The sequence below is a fragment of the Dermochelys coriacea genome, chromosome 2 (genome assembly GCF_009764565.3).
Source record: "Dermochelys coriacea isolate rDerCor1 chromosome 2, rDerCor1.pri.v4, whole genome shotgun sequence".
Lineage (NCBI taxonomy): Eukaryota > Metazoa > Chordata > Testudines > Dermochelyidae > Dermochelys > Dermochelys coriacea.
Window position 1 is genome coordinate 33,765,035 of NC_050069.1, and position 20,833 is coordinate 33,785,867.

General features: G+C 36.8%; 1 protein-coding gene across 1 annotated transcript in view; it reads left to right on the forward strand.

Annotated features, from left to right (window-relative positions):
* Positions 1-20,833, forward strand: part of EIF3E (eukaryotic translation initiation factor 3 subunit E) — a 56,894-nt gene that overhangs the window by 21,523 nt on the left and 14,538 nt on the right. Inside the window, exons 6-10 of the mRNA XM_038390754.2 lie at positions 2,811-2,936; positions 5,427-5,551; positions 14,612-14,738; positions 17,375-17,476; positions 20,212-20,321. Coding sequence (XP_038246682.1) covers positions 2,811-2,936; positions 5,427-5,551; positions 14,612-14,738; positions 17,375-17,476; positions 20,212-20,321 — 590 coding nt within the window. The remainder of the gene's footprint in view (positions 1-2,810; positions 2,937-5,426; positions 5,552-14,611; positions 14,739-17,374; positions 17,477-20,211; positions 20,322-20,833) is intronic.

Here is a 20,833-nt window from a genome sequence, read left to right on the forward strand (position 1 = left end):
TTTTGTCAGGGGACATGTCTTCATTTGCGTCTTGCACAATGTCAAGAACACTGTCAGTCATTCACAAATAATATGATACTGTGTAGTAACTGTTGGAAAATAACTTTTCAATCACTAAACTTGTGAAAATGTAATTTTTCTGTAAGACAAAGAGTTCAAGCTTATTTGCATTACAATTGTATTTTCCTGGATGCTCTCCAATAACAAAATCCAGGATTTTATCTGTTCAGGTTGACATGAGTGCGCGTGCCATTTTGTTACGTTCATCGGTTCTGTTCTTGAGATCAAATAGCACATTCTATTTACAAGAATTCTGCTCTGCTAGAAGTAAATGTAAAACACCTGCTTAATTTCAAGAATGGAAAAGTGAAACAGAAATGTCAGTATGTCATATGCATGAATAGACCAACACCTAGTTTGTATGTTTAAGTCTTATCACTCCTCACTATGATCTTGATTATTGCAATGTTAAAAATGAACAATTAGCAAAATTTTCAAGTGCTAATTTTTGTTCTAATTTGTTTTAAAATTCTAAAAGTTGTAACTTAACTGTATTAGGTACTTCCTGTTTCTTCCTATAAATCTAAACTGGAAGAGTATTATAAACTGCAACAACTAAGCATAAGCATTTGCAATCTAATTCCTGTGCACAAAAAGTGGTGGTGAAAAGTTTACAGGTAAATTGAAAGTAATCAGTGGTAATGCTGAATTTACAGCTTCCTATCAAGAATTCCATCTATCTTCCCTTGAATATTATGGAGGATTTAGAAGAGTAAAAATTGTGCTTTAGAAATGTTAACAGCTTAAACAAGGATTGTAGAACCAGAGCCATGGTTTCATTACAACTACATGAAAAGAGTTGGTTATTCATATCATTTGTTAATGCTGGGAGTGAATTTTGAGAATGAAGATTTAGTGTCTTGTTAGAATCCCAGCACAGTAAATTTATTGTTGCTGGTCAGTGAGTGACTGTGCTGTTTTGCTAGCAAATGGAAATTTAAGGTAACTGCTGGAAAATCCAGATATTGAAACTATTCTAGCATATCCATCACTGAAAGCCGTTCTCTATGAAGAGCCAACTGTAATGACATGGAATTGAGCCAAATAGTGCACATGAACCTTAGCAGCAAAAAATTCCTGCTAAAGTGCAGCAAAAAGCTTTTCACATTGGCACTTGGAACATGTAGTTCTAATAACATTATGTCCCTTTCTAGAATGTATGAATGGTATTTGCAAAGTAATTCGTAGTAATTGTGTATATTTACTGTATTTTGTTTCTTGCCGTTAATCTATATTTCTGTTTTATTATATTCTATATTTTATTTAATCTTTTGGATTAAATTCAATGGTTCTGGAATAAATCACACTATTTATTCTGTTAATTGGTTACAATTAGATGCTAAGTGGGTTCCAAAGCAAATAACTAATAGATTTTCACAACAATAATACAACGTTCATTTATCAAAATAAGGCTGAAAGAGTAGGGAGAAAGCTTTTGACAGGAGGAATCTTATGTGACCCATTACTCATCAAACCTTTTTATGCAATAACCCATTCAATGAAATGTACATTTTATGTGTTTGCAGAGAACTATTTTTTTGTTTTGTTTTCGATAGAGATGCTATTTCATGGGCAGTTGTCCTAGATCCTCTCCTTTGTGTTTCAGAATTTGAGCATGTTAAAAATAAAATGCTATAATTCATTCTTAAAAATTACTCTTGAAAGCAGTTTTAGTAAAAATAATGTGTGCTTCTGGTATATTAGTACCTTGAGCGGATACTTATGTTACTCCTTTTGGTGGGAGAAGATTCATTTAAAGTAATGGTTAGTGAAACATAAGCCATTAAAGAACCATTGTAACTATGATCTGAGATTAGAATTTGACACTCTGAATGACCTACTGTAGTTCAGTGTTGTATAAACTAAACCTGATTGACCCCAGAACTACCCTTATTGAAACAGACTTGGTGAATTGCTCTGAGAAAAATAGCTTTTAGGGGGTTTGGATATGTTCAGGGACATACTGCCTAATTTAGTAGGACATGTTTCTTTTGCCACATGCTTTTATCTGAAAGGATTTTCTACTTCTTTGAGGTGGTCTTTGCATATTCTCACTTGTGGGATGTGGTTCTCTAAGGGCCATTGAGTTTTGGGAACCTCTTCTAAAAGCATAGCTTGTTAAGACTGCACGAGCAGCTCTGTATGGCACCAAACATTTGGAGCTAAAGTTATTAAAGTGCCAAGTGGTCACCAACCATTTCAGTTCTTTTTCTGGTTTGCTGTCAGTTTGGGTACCATCACTGTGTGCCTGGAATCTTGCTTTTTGTGGGTTTTTTTTACCAGACTTTTCTGTTTTATAAGGAGCAGTTTTAATATAGTTAATAGTTTTGCTAGTCCTGAAATGATTTTAGATCGGTGGTCCCCAAACTTTTTACCTCGCGCCCCTCCTTTCCCTGAAGCCAGGACCGGGAGAGGGGTCGTGACTCTAGGAGGGCGGGATGTGGCTAGGGTAAGGGGGGCTCAGGCTGGGGCCACAGCTGGGGGTGGGGTCCTGGGTGCAGGGCCAGGAGTGGAGCTCGGTGGAGCTCACTGTCCGCCCCCAGCTGCACCCCTATGAATGTTCCTCCCTTCCCTCCTAAGGGGCGTGATATGTTTTATTAACCAATTTTGTTATTTAGAAAAACTTAGGCTAAGTGAGTGTGTGGAGTTTGATATTTTAAAAATAGTACCAGCTGGTATCTAATACATTTGACCAAGTAAAAGTGTTAAATTATTGTGCTTAATGTAACTTTGTTTAATACTTTGAACAGGTTCCATCAACAGATAGAAATGCTTTGAGCTCACTCTGGGGAAAACTGGCATCTGAAATTTTAATGCAGAACTGGGATGCAGCCATGGAAGATCTTACAAGATTGAAAGAGACTGTAGATAATAATGTGAGTTAAAGTTTGAGCATATTATTAAATTTAAGGTGAAGGATGGGCTGGCTAAGAAAAACATGAAGAAATTTTGTCAGTTAAAAACACTATCTTTTTTTGAGCTCTCACACACTTTGCTCTGAGGAGAAGCTATGGTTGACATTGCCAAGAAGTATTTGCAATGGAGCCTTGTCCAGTCCTCTTCTGTTGGAGAGAAGATCACAAGTGTGGGCTTTTTGGGGGCAGTAGAAAAGGGGAAAAGAGCAAAAGGAGTAAAAGAGGGTCCTGGAAGACTCCTTGAGAAGAGAATGTAGCGACTCAGACATACGTGGGATTTCAGTACAAAATCTAAGCCACGAGGAGGAAATAAATGAATTTCAGGAGATTGTTTGTAAAGACACTGACACTGATTGAAATTAATGTGATAAAATATTTTATTTGAATTGTCATATAGCTAAAAATCTCTTACTCAAAATTGTTCATGCTTCCCTTTCATCCAATTTGAAAATGTTTGTGAATTTGAAAGATGCTTCCATTAAACTAAAATTAAGATAAATCCCTATCATACAGGCCTGTCTGCAGCCTCCAGAAGGATTAAATTAATCATGGGGTATCATCTACATGCTGGGGCATCACAGCATGTAGACATTGTTTTCTGGTTGAGTACTGAATAGTATTACTATTCCCTGTCTCCATAAGGCATGATGATGCATTACAATTTTCAAGGCCACTCTGGACACAAAAATAACCTCTGTCTGAAAACAGTATAAATTAATCTGTGTTCACTACCTGATAAAGATTGGAGAAAACTTCTTTATTTTTGTTTTCAGTATTTGTCATAACTTTGTTCAGTTAGTTTCTTTTGTCTTTTGAAGAAAGGGGATCCTGGCATTAGGGAGATTATAACAGCTGCTTAGAGACTAAGAGACTGGGCTTTAAGGAAGTCAATCAGTAGTTCTAACACTAATATTTCAAGAGCCATCTGGAAGTGCTATTTCTGCAAATGATGACAAAAATATAGTAGATTGGGAAATCTGGCACTTAATTTTATCTGTTACCTGTAGTTTGTGGGTATCCATCACTGTTATGTTTGAATTATCACCAGCATATCTGTTGTATTTGATTTGCTATTGGGAATATGCTGTCCATCTTGTCTTAAAAGATAGGATTGATTGGGCAAATGCAAAGGGGCTTGGATTTTTCCTTAAGTCAGAGTTGCATCTGTATGTCATAGCATGGAAGAATAGCTCTAGTATTCTTATAGTATAATTTGGCTTCCACTACAACACAGTTAACACTTCGGTAACACATTCCTTTAAGAAATTAACGAACAGTGGTAACTAAAAATATATGAAAATTGTGACAGAGTACAGGAAACTTGTTTAAAGTATTTGTTGGGAGAAATATGGAAAAAATTGTAGTTTCCTCTATAGTATCTTAGTAATGTGGAGTGGGCATAAGTGCGCGCGCGTGTGTGTATGTGTGCGTGTGAGAGTATGTAGATGGAGAAATGACACTACACAAAATTTGCTATGTTTCTACAACTATACCACCACAACATTCACTCTTGAAGTGAGCAGTGTTCACTCATGATTCTGGTGACTACCATTGTTAGTGTGAGGGAAAATCTGGCTGCTGGACTGTTTGTCAGATATCTACTACTTCAATTTCTGACAGTGGCACTGATTGCCAAAAAAATGACCTGGGAGGAGTGGGTTGATTTACGATGTCCTTTGTGTGTTTCTGAGAGAGAAACTATTTCAGAGTTGGCTATTTTTTAAGTGATTTACCCTCTAAATGGAAATCTTGAAGGTTTTAGTACATTTTTAAATGTGTTATGCATTGTCTAGGTGGGTGGCAGCTGATGCCAGGCAGGTTCCTCTTCCTCATCTTCTAACCCCCTCCCCTTTTTAAAGCTTCTGAATCTACATGGTTATAGCAGGTTGTGCTAGACTTTGGTGGCTAGGGGAAATTTCATAAGGAAGAATATCCATGCTAGTATTGTGATCATACTTTTTAATGTTAGGATCACTGGTCTACTGAGCATGGTCATAACCTTGCAACTTCCATTGTTTGCCAGTCTGCTGGAGGTGGTTGAGTTAACCAGCCAATGAAGTGGTGCTGATGGTGGGAGCTGAAACTCATTATTTTTTGCAGGTGGGGGAGTTGAATCCCTTCCTCTGGCAGATCGGTTAGTTAAATTTTTCCATTTTTATTTTATTCCTGGAATAGGGTGATAATGTTGTATTGTCGCCCTCTAAGAGTATTGCAGAGCTCAACGAAGTATGTAAAGGGCGTAGAGGGGAGCAAGGCTAACAGTATGGGAAACACTTGTTCTACACATCAACCTCTATAAAAGAGGACCATGAACCAAATTCAGAATGATAGAGGGGAGATGGAGCATTATAGACATTACCATCATGTTCCAAGGAGAACTTCCGTAGTATTGTCATGTTTTCATTCCATCTATCTGCACCAGTTTAAAATTTTATTTTGTCTTGTTTTCAGTCAGTCAGCTCCCCTCTCCAGTCTCTTCAGCAGAGAACATGGCTAATCCACTGGTCTTTGTTCGTGTTCTTCAACCACCCAAAAGGCAGAGACAACATCATTGATCTCTTTCTCTATCAGCCACAGTAAGTTGCTTGTAGTGTAGACATTAACCTTGTACTGAGGCAGAAAGTGTGTAGGACAAAAATATTTAACAATGGTATGTTCAGCCTTTTCAGCCTAAGGTCCAAACATATTTCAAAAAGATCCAGAGGCTGCATTAAACACTTTATTTGCCTAGGTTCCATCAGAACTTTTTGAATGCCTAACTTGTTTTTCTTAAGACTGACAGCCCAACAGGGAAGCCAGCAATGGAGCAGCAAGAAAACTATGCTGCTTCCTTCCGTTTTCCCTCCCCTTTGATGCAACAGGTTGCCATTAGGGAAGGGACAGCAGCCATTCATAGCACTCCCATTTCACCCAAACCTTCTGCTAGGGCTGCTGAAGAGGTGGTATCGTCTACTTCCCTCCCTCCCTGCCGTAACTATAGGCCTGATTAACAATTTCATGGTATGGTTCACTTTCAGTTCATAATTATGTACATATTTTCTTGATGGTCCTTGTCAAGGGCCACAGTTGCCCCTGAGCCACAAGTTGGATACAGTTGGTTTAGAATTGTAATTTGTTTCTGAGCCGAAGAATGCAATATTTAAAAATTACATTAACAGTGTATATATTAAACATGTGCTTATGTGCTTAGTTTTGTAGCGAAATATTTGCTAACTTGTACATAAAGCCTCCTGAATGAGTTTAGTTATTTATTTTAAAGTAAAGGCCTCTGACTTGAGGCAGCTTCTCCTGCTGGCAAGCTTCCTCTGGTTTGCTATCAGGGAGAAGCATCTGACCAATGTGATGTCCTTCCATTTGTTCTGAGCCCCAGAAGAAAGCGGTAATAGGTAGCACCCAGCACTACGTGCTGCTGATGAGTCTTGGCACATATTCCACATCATTGAGGTGGTGCTGGAAAGCTAATTGTGGATTTGGAGAATGCCTTCATATCACTCCAACAGTTCCTGAAAAGCTCAGTGGTCAGTTTGGGGAGGAGTTAGCCTCCGTAGCACAGATGCCACTCTGTGCCTCTTCTGAGATTTGTTGTCACAGAGCTTCAAGAGAGACAGGAGAGTCTAGCAGGGAAGAATATAGACTGGGGGATGTACGGAATTGCTGTGGCAGGCCAGCTGATCCCCACACACGTTATTTCTTCAGCTAGGCACAGGGAAGGCAGAATCTATACCCCCTTCAACTCCCTGGGCTGGATAATTCTCTTCTGCACAGTAAAAAGCATCACAAGCCAAGTAGTCTCACTAAGTCCCTCAGCAGCTCATGTACAGGTTAAAAAAGAATTCATGTACAAGTGAAAAAAACTTACAGCCCTTAGAGGTATGTCTACACTGCAGTAAAAGACCCACAGCTGGCTTGGGTTAGCTGACTCAGGCTCTCAGATCTTGGGCTGCAGGACTATAAAATTGCAGTGTAGACGTTTGAACTCAGGCTGGCACCCTCCCTGTTTGCTTGCGGGGTCTTAGAGCCTGGACTCCAGTCCGAGTCTGCAGTGTTACAGCCCTGCAATCCAAGCCCCATGAGCCCAAGTCAGCTGACCCAATCCGACCATGGGTCTTTTATTGCAATGTAGACATATCCAAGGAAGTCCACATGAAAGCCCTCTGAATAGATGAACAGTTGTGTAAAACCATCTGGGATCTCTGAGAGAATGTGAGAGTCAACATCACTTTACTGGTCAATAGTATTAAAATGTATCCAATGAAGTGAGCTGTAGCTCACGAAAGCTTATGCTCAAATAAATTTGTTAGTCTCTAAGGTGCCACAAGTACTCCTTTTCTTTTTGCGAATACAGACTAACACGGCAGCTACTCTGAATAGTATTAAAGACTCATAATATATTGGAAAGAATTGGTTTCGTCCCCTAAGCGGCAGTGTGAATCAATGAATGCTGTTTTATTTGTTGATAGTATTACCACAGTCTGCCAGATTGTAACTGTATTTGGTACAATAAAAATCATTTAAAAAATCATAAAATCTTGGTTACATAATAAAACTGATACAACTTATATCACTGCAAGTAAAAACTGCGATGATTGCTAGTTTTAGGTGTGGACTTATTTTGATATATTTCTGAAAGAAGGGCTCTGGTAATCTTGGATGTCATGAATGTGTAGTAGAGCACATTCTGCACTGCGATGGGTACGCGCATGGCCCCACAGTATGCCAACATTTTTATGGCTGACTTAGAACAACGCTTCCTCAGCTCTCATCCCCTAATGCCCCTACTCTACTTGCGCTACATTGATGACATCTTCATCATCTGGACCCATGGAAAAGAAGCCCTTGAGGAATTCCACCAGGATTTCAACAATTTCCATCCCACCATCAACCTCAGCCTGGACCAGTCCACACAAGAGATCCACTTCCTGGACACTACGGTGCTAATAAGCGATGGTCACAAAAACACCACCCTATATCGGAAACCTACTGACCGCTATTCCTACCTATGTGCCTCTAGCTTTCATCCAGATCATACCACTCGATCCATTGTCTACAGCCAAGCGCTACGATATAACCGCATTTGCTCCAACCCCTCAGACAGAGACAAACACCTACAAGATCTCTATCATGCATTCCTACAACTACAATACCCACCTGCTGAAGTGAAGAAACAGATTGACAGAGCCAGAAGAGTACCCAGAAGTCACCTACTACAGGACAGGCCCAACAAAGAAAATAACACAACGCCACTAGCCATCACCTTCAGCCCCCAACTAAAACCTCTCCAACGCATCATCAAGGATCTACAACCTATCCTGAAGGACGACCCATCACTCTCACAGATCTTGGGAGACAGGCCAGTCCTTGCTTACAGACAGCCCCCCAATCTGAAGCAAATACTCACACACCACACAACAGAACCACTAACCCAGGAACCTATCCTTGCAACAAAGCCCGTTGCCAACTCTGTCCACATATCTATTCAGGGGATACCATCATAGGGCCTAATCACATCAGCCACACTATCAGAGGCTCGTTCACCTGTACATCTACCAATGTGATATATGCCATCATGTGCCAGCAATGCCCCTCTGCCATGTACATTGGCCAAACTGGACAGTCTCTACGTAAAAGAATGAATGGACACAAATCAGACGTCAAGAATTATAACATCCAAAAACCAGTTGGAGAACACTTCAATCTCTCTGGTCACTCGATCACAGACCTAAGAGTGGCTATCCTTCAGCAAAAAAGCTTCAAAACCAGACTCCAACGAGAGACTGCTGAATTGGAATGAATTTGCAAACTGGATACAATTAATTTAGGCTTGAATAGAGACTGGGATTGGATGAGTCATTACACAAAGTGAAACTATTTCCCCATGTTATTTCTCCCCCTCACCCCACCCCCCACTGTTCCTCAGATATTCTTGTTAACTGCTGGAATTAGCCTACCTTGCTTGTCACCATGAAAGGTTTTCCTCCTTTCTCCCCCCCCCCCCCCCCCCCCCCCCCCGCTGCTGGTGATGGCTTATCTTAAGTGATCACTCTCCTTACAGTGTGTATGATAAAACCCATTGTTTCATGTTCTCTGTGTGTGTATATAAATCTCCCCTCTGTTTTTTCCACCAAATGCATCCGACGAAGTGAGCTGTAGCTCACAAAAGCTTATGCTCTAATAAATTTGTTAGTCTCTAAGGTGCCACAAGTACTCCTTTTCTTTTTTAGTAGAGCAACGTGAGTGTAGCCTGTTTTTAAGGTCTGTATCACTTTACAGATTAAATCCAGTACCTTGAATTGCACCCAGGAGCTGATGGGAACCCATTGAAGCGAATTGAGCACAGGCATAATGAGCTCACATGGGCCTGCTTTTCTAAGCACATGGACCAATGCGTTCTGCTGTCCCTTATGTAGGACTATCTCACTCCTCTTTGAGAATAAATGAGGCTGCACTTTGTCAGACAATCTAATAGTTTGATGAAACATCTTTTACTTATTAACTTAAATGTCTGGCTCTCCAAGTGCTGGGAGTATTGTTTATCCAGCAGGCCCTCCAAACTGTTGCTCTTTGACTACATTTAAGTAACATTTTTCTTAAAATTTCCCATCACTGGTGTATCAGCGGTGGTAGCAATGGTGGGAGAGCTAATATAGACCTACTGCCAGCATGTTAACCACCAGTTCTGTGGAGGAGGCTTTAGAGATGCTTTTGTTAGTTTTCATTCTTGCATGTAGAATGCAGATTTAATGTCTTGGAGTAATCCAGCTGAGATAATTAAACATGGTGTTGTCAACTAATTTAACTCCAGGTGAATCATCCCAAACCCTTATTTGGCCTAATCTAATCAGTGACCATTAAATTAACCCTTTCACTCTCCATATCAGTGTGTTTGTTTCCATCTCAAACAATTACAACAAAAAATTTAAATTGCAGAAAATATACCATGGAAAGAGATTGTGTCGTGTGTTAATTGTGTTTGGGCTTTATGATGTGGACAGCTGTCCATTATGAACTGCAGACCTCCAGCTAACTTCTCTTATAGCCATGAAACAAGCATCCTATGGTAACATTTTTCAGTCACTACCAATAAGGAGGACTTGAATTGATGCTTTCAAATACAATTGCGTTACTTTTATCTTATCCTGATGTTAGAGTAATTTTGTGGGTTTTTTATCATCTATTTCTATTTTAATATTTGTATCACCATAGTACTCAATGTTCCATTAAAATGTGTAAATTAGTAATAATGTTGCATTGTGTTGTACAGCCATGAAAGGAAATAATGTAAAGAGATCAGAAGAGTGTAAGGAGACACCTAAGATTTCCACAATTGTGAAGTTTACTAGTTTCACACACTTAGTTACCTATTAAAATAATATTACTGTAAACGAGCATTAAGCAACAAAGGGATCGTTAATTTAGGAAGAATTCCTTTTCTGTGGATAACAAATACAGCTAATCAGTATCATATTTGCTCCTGTAATATAAATGTAGAATGACAATGCACTTTTAAATTGGTTACATCATATGCACTCATAACATTGCCTGATTTCACTTTGAATTTATAAATGGAGAGAGCTTGTGCTTTTGAATCTCGTCAAGATGTAAAACAATATGTAGGCTATCAAGTAAATAGATGCAATTAGAGATGAAACATTGTCTCAGTGACTTAAGATACAGGTGCTATTGAAAGAATGCATTTGTAACATAATTCTTTGGATATTACTTTTCTGAGTCATAGCAATGCAATCAAATTTTTTTATTTAGCAATTGGATATTTAATCCTTTTTCCTTGCAACTGCATTATAAGAAATGGACTTAGTTTTCTAGAAAGTTTTACATTAACTCTTTTCATATGAAGTTCTTTGGGTTACAGGAGCGTTTAAAGCTTTTCAGTTTGTTAAACAGTAAAATAAGGTAGTCTTGAATTAATTAATGTTTGAAATCTTTAATTTTCTTCTACCTGATCAAGGACCAATAAAGTATAATTAAAATGCAGCTTAGAAATGACAGCTGCACATCAAAAGCTTTTTTTTATAATAAGTAGTTTCTGTCTTAGAGCCTCCAGTTTCTGAACATCTGTTTGCAAGCCACATTTTCATCTCAAAAAAAAAATAACAAGACACTTTCAAATTCTCACACTGAAAACATTAAACACATTATGTTCATTCTCCTGACTTTGGGTGGGTGTCTTACACATCAGTGGTTGATGAGAATGGTGTCATTTTCAAAGCTTTAAATATTTAGAGGAGTCTTGATCTTATTTATCTAATTTCATTGATTCATAGGTGACCTGAAAAAGTTAAAACAAGAAATTGCTATGTCTTTGCTAATGTTTACTTATTTTCCCTAATAGCTAAATTAAACTGGGCATTCCAGAACATCATTAAAACAAATTTATTTTGTGGAATCTAGTCACAGCCTTAAATGCTTTGGCTGGCCAGCCTCCCTGTCTAATATGATGCATTCATCAGCACACCAGCCTCAGTTTACAGAGTTTTCTTAAAAACTCATTTGCTTTGTTACTACAAGTAACATCTAAGATTACTATAACTGAACTACAAGAGAAATTTTATCTTTTTTTTTTTCAGTTTTATTTTATTTGGTAGAGCTTTGAGCATAATCACTTTCATGGCTTTCCCTGCATGTTCAGAGCTGACTAGATTGTTTTAAATTGAATTATATGTTTTGGATTTAGTCATAGAGAAGTTTTACTTGTTTGATTTCCAGCAACGAATTTACTTCTGGAGTACATCTTCCTAGGAGAACTAGTTAATATGTGAGGGTTGTGGGGGGGAAACAGTTTTTTGGAGAGAAAACTGAGTGTATTTACATATTTTGAGCTTGTAACTGAAATATAAATATTAAAATATATTTGAAAAGCTTTTTGAGGCTAAAATATTACCTATTCTTAAAACTTAAAAGGTAAATGAAAGTATCAGAGCTCCTGTTATTCCTATTAGGAAACAAAAGTTATAGAACAGTCTTGAACCCTGAAATTGAAGGAAAATTGGAAGAGTTGTGAATTATTCAGGGGTCTTGGTTTGCTGAATTTTAGAAACTTCTGGAAGGCATGCAGATCACTTAATAAAGCGATTCCATGTAAAGCTATATAACACTCACCCTATTTTTCATTCTTCAAAGAGCTGAATTTTCTTCAGGTAGTTTCTTAGACCTGGTCTACACTAGAAAATTAGTTCAGCATAACCTCATTTCTCAGGGCTCTGAGCTGCATAGTTAAGCCGACCTAAGTCCCTATGAAGACAGTGCTATGTTGACAGAAGCATCCTGCCCTCAATACAGCTACCACTTCTTGGGATGGTGTATTAGTTATGTTATGAGAATTCCTCCTGTTGCTATAGGTTATATCTACCCTGAAGTGCTACAGCTGCGCCACTGTAACATTTTAAGTGTAGACAGGCCCTTATTCTGACTGTTGTAAATGTGAAAGCTACTGATGAATGGGTGTTAAATTCATACGCTGATGTTTGGTGAGCATCCGTCTGTCTTAGCGTGCCTAAAATTAAAAGAAAGCGGTAGGAAACCAGCAGTTGAATGGACTGAAATTATAAACAATTCTGAAGTGTGTAAATGTTGTCAAGAGGTAAAAAAATAGCAAGCTAGCATAGATACATGCCATCTCTAAAAGTGCTGAAAGCTGCTTCAGCTTCAAAATGAAATGTACCATTGAATTAAACTTTATTGAAATAAAAGAGCAGAGCATTGGGATTAATCCTGCAAGTGGGACATTTTTTATTACATTTGTAAAAAGTGTAGCCATGATAATGATTTGCTATTCCAGGCCTCTTACTGCTCTTAACAGTCACTTGATTCAAGTCTGCATTTGTCAACCCCTAAAAAGCAGATAACTGGCAATGGTATTGTAAAAACTAACCGGCACAGACTTGAACTTGATCAGCATTCAACTTTGCTTACATCATTGCCTTCATTGTAGCACAAAATAATCAATTTAAAGAAATTGCAGAAGTACTTTGCCTTGGATGTATTTGTCCTGAAAGATTTAAGCTCTACTTCTAGGTACTGCAAATAAAGAAATACAGGAAAAATTAGAGGAGGAACTGAAAGTCACTGTTAACACTGATGCAAAATGACCCGATAATGGCTACAAACATTTATTCAGGGAAAAGTGTGGTCTTAATTTAGTGCCTTCTGTTCTAAATCTGAAAAGAAGATTTCAGAATATTGTGTCCAGGTTGCTGAAGGCGTATTCCAAGAGTTCAGAGAAAAACCTTTTCGGTTTTTGTATATTATGCCCATTCCCATGGAATTTGATCATCTTTGCGTTTTGATCAGACAACTAACATAAAATGAAAATGCTGCTAGGTGCAGTCATGCTAAACTTCTGTTGTGTAGGTTTTCAGCATGCTAAAGCTTTTTGAAGTAGTAGTAAAAACTAGCAGTCCTAAAATACACTGTGAAGTTTAAAAAAGCAAGCAAACAAACAAAAAAACCTTTTGCAATCATCCTTAAGCGTTCCTCCTTTGAAAAAGGATTGATGTTCCAGCTTCCTGAACTGAAAGGAAGATATTCTCTGCATTTACATGCAACTACCAGCAGTATGTTGAAGTTTGCACTAAACACGAGGAGTACTTTTGGTGAAAAAATAGTGGGCTCTACAGATGGGCTCTAAATTTACCAAAGAACATAAAGGAAGCTTTGGAGAAGCTACAGATTAGAGGTGTGGTGATGCTACTCTTGTCTTATTTGCGCTCTAGCTTGATCTGATAATAACAAAACTGGAACTACACAAGAAGATCAAAAATCAAGACACTATGAACATTTTCAGACACTGGCCCATGTGAGTGATCTCAATTATCTAACCTAATAGGCTGAGCCCAGAACAGGAATATGAGGCTGGAAAATGCCTGATGGATCATAAAGTTAGCTTCTTTATTCTTTTCGTCATTTAAAATTGAAGAGGCACATTTCAAGTGCAAACCTTTATGTGAAGGAGGTTGTCAGTTTGATGCATCATAATGGTGAAAAATCGAGGAAGAATCAGAAGACAAAGTGGTTGAATTTTTTGATTGTTAACACCTGCATTTCTGTCCATCCAGTTCAGTATCAACAGAGCACATTTTGGGTTTATTAAGATTGGCTTGACCAAAACTTCATAATAAAGTTCAGAAAAAACAAACTGGTAAAGGTATATTGATGTGAAAGTGTAGATGAGGAATAGGCTTAACTGGTTAGTAGACTGGGATTTCTTTTATTGTCCAGGGTTTTGTTTGTTTGTTTTGTTTTTTGTTTTTTCTTTGTTTTTGGAATAAATATTCTTACAAAGTTAATCATATGGTATGTTGGATGCTTTCCATTTTATAAATCCCTTCTATGGGTTTATTCACTGCGTGTTTGGAGTGAGAAAAATTGCAAGCATGTGTGATGATGATAGGAAATGAAGTCCAATTCTCTGAAAACATTTTATAACTAAACTTCAGTTAACCTAAATAATAAAAAGAAATGTCTACTTTATTGGTATATTTACACACATTTAGGAAATAGTACAACATTATATAAAGTTATCAACTGTTTTTATCTTCTGATGTCACTTAGATGCAAAACTGCACCATTAAAATTAATTATTAAATATATAAAAATTACAAGTGAAATATTTTCTTCAGGTATCTTAACGCAATACAGACTATGTGCCCCCATATCCTTCGATATCTGACTACAGCAGTCATAACAAACAAGGATGTTCGAAAACGTAGGCAAGTGCTGAAAGATTTAGTCAAGGTTATCCAGCAGGTAAGAAATAAAACTCCTTTTTATATATTTGATCTTACTAGAAAAAAATTTTCAGTTTCATGTTTTTTGCGGTATGTAAATTTTTCTGAAAATACACTTGAATCCTGTGGTTTTACTTTTTGCTGCTTCCAGTGTACCTCTTCTCTTTTGGGGTTCTATTTTCTCTTTAAAAATCAAGTGGGATGAATTGTGAGAAGAAAGAATAATTATATTTTCTTTCAATCCCCCACTTCCCAAATAAAGATGAAAGGCTTTACTGAGAGATTAGGGGACAAAAATAAACATGAAAATATTTTGGACCCAACTCTGTTGCTTCCTCTCACATGTCCTGTACTACAACTCTTGTTAAAGTGAACAGGAAACTTTGCTTACCCAACAAGTTTAGGGAATTTGTAAGCCATCGAGGCCTGATCTAAACTATAAAGTTAGATCAACCCAGCTATGTCAGTCGGATGTGAAAAAATCCTCCCCCATAACCAACATGGTTAAGCTAACTTAATCTCTGATGTTAGACATATTCTTCCATTGACCTAGCCACCACCTCTCAGGGAGGTGAATTACCTATGCCCATGGGCGAACCCCTCCTCTTGGCGAAAGTAGTGTCTACACTAAAGCACTACAGCTATAGCTTTTCAAGAGTAGACAAGCCCTGAGCCAATATACACTGACCTAAAAAGTATTATATCCCTTATATCAAGCTTCTTCCCTAACAACACTTGCACCAAAGTGGCTATTTCAAGATATTTTTAGTCCATGTTTATAATGAAAGAATCAAGATACTTACTGAAGGAATGTTTTGATCCATTGTTGAAGTCCTTTGTGTCTTTCGTAGGAAAGATGGCACCTCAAATCCACATGACTGACTAATTGTTAAACTTTTTGTCTTTTAGACATGTTTGAAAATAATGTTAAAATATCTAATAGTTGTGCTACACATGCTAATGAAATGAATAGAGGCATATAACTGATTTTTCTAAATCTAAACATAAGCTTAGTTAACTATGCAAAACAAAATATAAAAATTTGAAGTATTATTACAGGTTTTCAAAACATTTGATATTAGTGCCTAGACAACTTAATGTATAGCATTAACATTTCAAATGGATAGAAATTAAGAACCAACTTCTACCTTGGGTTCCAGTACATTTGAAATCGGATGCAGTAATGTAAGACAACATAAAGAAATGAAGCAGTAGGATCCGAATTGAATTTTAAAAGCGTTAAGAATTCTGACATTGTTTGGAACAATTTGTTATGCATGGAAATATTTTATCTATATTTCTTATTCAAACTAAATAAAGATTGGTTGAAGTAAAATACATTAGTAGAACATATTTTGATGTTACCAAACCAAAATATGTAGGATACATAATGAAACCTCTCAATACCCATTCAGGGAATAAATATTCCAACACTCTCTTTTTATGCTGTTAAGTCACTTCTGTGTTTATAATATTAGCTCTGAAGTAATACTTTTCAAATGTAGATTTCAAAGCAGTTATCCTGCTTTGACAGATGGGGAAGAACTCTAACTGGTGGACTACACTTGAAGGTTATAGAATTATCAGAAACTGATATATTGGCCTCCAACTGTTGTACTTCCTTACATTACAATACCACAGGACTCTAGGCTTTGCTAATTACATGATGGGCATCAATAAATTGATTAACAAATGTAATACTTCACAAAATTTAATAGTTGCAAAACTGGATTGTAAATGAGCAGATTTATAATTTGTTACATCCAGTATTGAGAATTTACATAGCTTCCTTTCAAAGAAGGAAAAAGTTTATTACAAGTTGTACATCTTAGTTACTGCTCACTTAAACTGCCAGTTGTCTGTAATACTTTAAGTACTGTTTTTCAAGTAAACAAGTTGCATGGTGCCTTTCTATGTTAAAAGTTAAACTTCTTATTTGAGAAGTATTTGAAAGTGTTTCCTAATTGAATTATGAAAGTCATGGATTTAATTTCAGGTCTACTGTGATCAGGTTATTTCCTTGTAATTTAGGAAATTATTTTTGTAATTTTCAATATGAAAAGTAATTCTAAATATTTAGCTTATTAAAATACAAAATGGTTTTCATTGACATTTAGACACCATCCCATTTGTAAAATGGGAGATCCATCCTAATCAAATATCCTGTATCAAACTATGGTATGAAATGAAAATATAGCAAATTCAGATTTGTTCCCAAACTTAGATTTTGAAGAAACAACGTATTTTGAAATGAAACAAAATACAATGTGTTTTTTTTAATGAATGTTTCAGCTGAAGTATTATCAGCCCAAATATTGCAGCACTGGTTGTAAAATTGATTAATTTTCATTGTTCAAGGTGTGATAGCTGCAAAAAATAAACGAAGCATCAATAGTAACAGTTCTTCCATTTCTAATAATCTTAGGTGGATTTAGTTACTAAGTTAAATAAAATTGTTTAATGATTTTAAATTGACAAGTATTCTTTTAAATAAGATATTTAAATATTTATCTTAATTGGAAATAAATTGGAAATTGTCAGTGCTGGTTCATTTAAGAAATGTAAAATATACTCTTAATTGATTTTGTGAATATTATGAAGTGTTATTTCTTGAAAAATCTTGAAATATCTAATATTCTTGAATGACTTTGACAGGAATCCTACACATACAAGGACCCTATTACAGAATTTGTAGAATGCTTGTATGTTAATTTTGACTTCGATGGTGCCCAGAAAAAACTGAGAGAGTGTGAAGCGGTAAGATTTTTAGTTGTGTAAACTTAACAATTTTGTAAGTTTCAGATGTTGGCAACATAAATATACTAAACATGATCTTATAAAAATTCTTTCAGTGAATCTGTTGGTAAATAATCTTTCACCTTTCTTAAATGAAAAATCCTGTGATTTGGACCCATTTTTTGACACTTTTTGAAGCAGCTATTGCAGATACAGCTATTTTGTCATGGGGTGAGAGGCCATCCAGGCTGCTAGATAGTACAGGTTGAGAGAAACATGGGCCTGCCACTTTGAGAGGAAGCTAGCCCCGTCTCCCCTCCCCATAGGGCCACTATCCCATGCAGTTTTTGGCACTCTGGTATGAATGTCTGCTTTCCATAATCATGGAATGATTTTCTTTCAGAAGAATTTAAAATATTTAATTAATGCAAAATATATACTTCCACAACAATAATGACTCTGCTTTTGTTTTTTTGCACTACTCTGGTATTTTCAAGCTGGTTATCAGCCGCAAAGATGTCTGTCTTAGCTTCTCACTCTCTAGATCATATAAAACTTTCCAAAATTAATAGGAAAGAAGAAAAATACTGAAAGGTAGCAAGTTTAGCTGCCAAATTGGTCAGGCTGGGAAAGAATCCTTTTTCTCAGAACATGAAGTACAATCTGATCAAGTTATTGACAATTTCCTGACCACCAAACATGGACATCAGAGGAGGCTGAGAGCAGTTGATGGAGCAAAACAGCACTGAGCTTGACATGTGGAGGGAAGAGAACATATGAATAGAACAAAGATTCCACTCAAGCCTTGTCTACATTTGGAACGTGCTTTGTATTAGAAAGTGTGTTTTTTGCCTTGAGTGTAGACAAAGATAATTGTGTAGCGTTAAATACAGCTAGCTAACATTTTTAAACACAACTGTCCTTGCAAACAATAAAGGAAGACTCACATTTAATGTTAGTTAAAATATTTATAATACATTTTCTAGCCCAGTGCATTTTCCAATTTATAAAAATATGATAGTAGAAGGGGCTTAGGTGATATCAACCACACAAGTAATGCATTGTCAGGTGGGCTTATCCGGAAGAAGTGTACTACTGAGCATGATCAGAAATTTGTGGTGATTGCAGAGAGAAGATTGGCTGTGGGCTTTTCACCTGTAAAGACTCTCATTTTTACTAAAAGGATAAGCAAAAGTTCATAAGTTCAGTTTCCATGCTGAAAAGCTTTGAGTCCTATGACTCAAGTATACCAGGGTGTAACAGAGTGCAGCTGGCCCTCCTGGCTCCTGCCTTTGCTAGGCTCAGATAAAGTCACTCAGAGACCCTTGGGTTCTGAAACCACTGGTGTTTTTATTTACACGTTTGTGCTTCTACCACCTTCTCACCATACAAAGTTCTGTTTCTGAACCCAGGAAGGAAGGGCTTTCTCCCTGCCTGCACTCGCTCGCTCTGCTCTGTCTCACCATCCTGGCTTCCTTCTTCCTAGCCTCTTAAATAGCTCTGGGCTAATTGGGCTGCCAACTGACTCTCATTCCCCAATTAGGTCAGGGTCTTTCCAGCCAGCTCCACTTTATTCACCTAAATGGGGCTGGTGTGGCAGGGGACTGATTCTGCAGTCTTGCTGTTCAACACCCTGTCACACAGGGTAATTAAATTTTGTATTCTTTTGGGATTTGTGGCTAGTTGCTAAAACTGAACTGTGAAATAAATCTTCACTATTGATAGATGACTTGATTTGTTTTTCTGCTAGTTTAATGTGTAGGTATTAGTATTTAGTGCATGTTATGTTTGTGTAATTTTTGTGCTACATAGTGTGTGGCATATTTTCACATGTATCTGCTAAGGTTATTGCAAAAAAGTAAATTTTATATTGTCTGCAGAAAGAACTGAAGCAGATTATTCATAGATCAGAGAAATCTTATACTGAATCATTTGTGATTGAGTCTACAGTTCGAAACTTTGGTTGCCGTAGAATAGCATAGTTATAAATATTTTAAGAGAAATGGGTACAGATTCTGTAACAGTATGTTATTTTACCTTGGTTCCTCCAAACTTGGTATTAGTAATTTTAATATTTAGCTACATAATAAACTCATTTGCTCTACAGAGTAATCTGCTTTGTCAGAAGAGGTTATAACTCCTGAAGCAATATACTTAAATTTCAGTGTTGATACATGAATGGGATGAAAATTCCTATAGTTACAAATGTAATCCATTACCATAATTATCTGATGGAAAATCTAAGGCTCGTATTATAGAGAAAGGACTATTATGTTCATGCAATTGTGAACTGCCTCTTGATGGCACTAGAGTCAATATAGCTGTGGGAGAATGAGCTAGAGTCTGTTTTGGCATGCACATTAGCAGAATTGTTGAGGTCACTGTCCACTTAATATTTTCCCAGAATTGCAAAAGTGGAAATCTTGCAGTGAGGAAGAGAAAATAAATACATTGTTTTTACTGCTGTAGAGAGCTTTTATTAAAATCTTGAGAATTGGAGGACCAATCGTCCCCTTACTGGAAGAAGACTTGGATAGAAATTACACATATACAGTGGACAGGATAATTGGGTTTTAGCAGATTATGTTCTGCAAATTTGTGTGTTAATCTGTAAAACTCTGGGTATATTTTAAAATATTCCAGAAACTGCTTCAGAAGACGCTAATCACTGGTTTTAGTTACTGAGGCTATCTGCATGAGTACATTTACTTTAGATATTGTTTCTATTATTATTCTCTTTTCCCCTGTCCTTACAGGTGCTTGTGAATGACTTTTTCTTGGTGGCGTGTCTTGAAGACTTCATTGAGAATGCTCGTCTTTTTATATTTGAGACTTTCTGTCGTATTCATCAATGTATCAGCATTAGGTAAGAAACCCATAAACACATGCAGTAATGAACTTTTTTAAAATTTAACCCATTAATTTATGTTTCAGGCAATTGAGGTCTGTTTGTGCTCCATTAAGAGTCAACCATTGTCAGAGGAAAAAAAAAAAAGCATTATCTAAAATAAATACAAAGGGAAAGATTCACTTCTAGTTCGCAATAAGTTTTGCATTTATATTTATGTATTTATAATTCCCTGTTTTTACATGCATTTATCTTTTTTTGAAAAACTTTCCTATAAAGCTGGTCTCTGCCTAAAGGTAAATAATTTTATTTTGGCAGTATGGAAGCTTTCAGAGCCATCTTGAACTTGAAGTGCTGGCAGCTGGAACCAACTTTTACTCATTACTGGAACAAATTTGATATGAAAGTCACTGTATGAAAGCTATGCATTCTTTGTATTTTTTTTTTTAAAGATAAAGTCTTTAAAACGTAGCAGTCTAGCTACATGTGGAGTAGCCTTTGTGCTCAGTTTGTTGTGGGAGGGGCAGGGA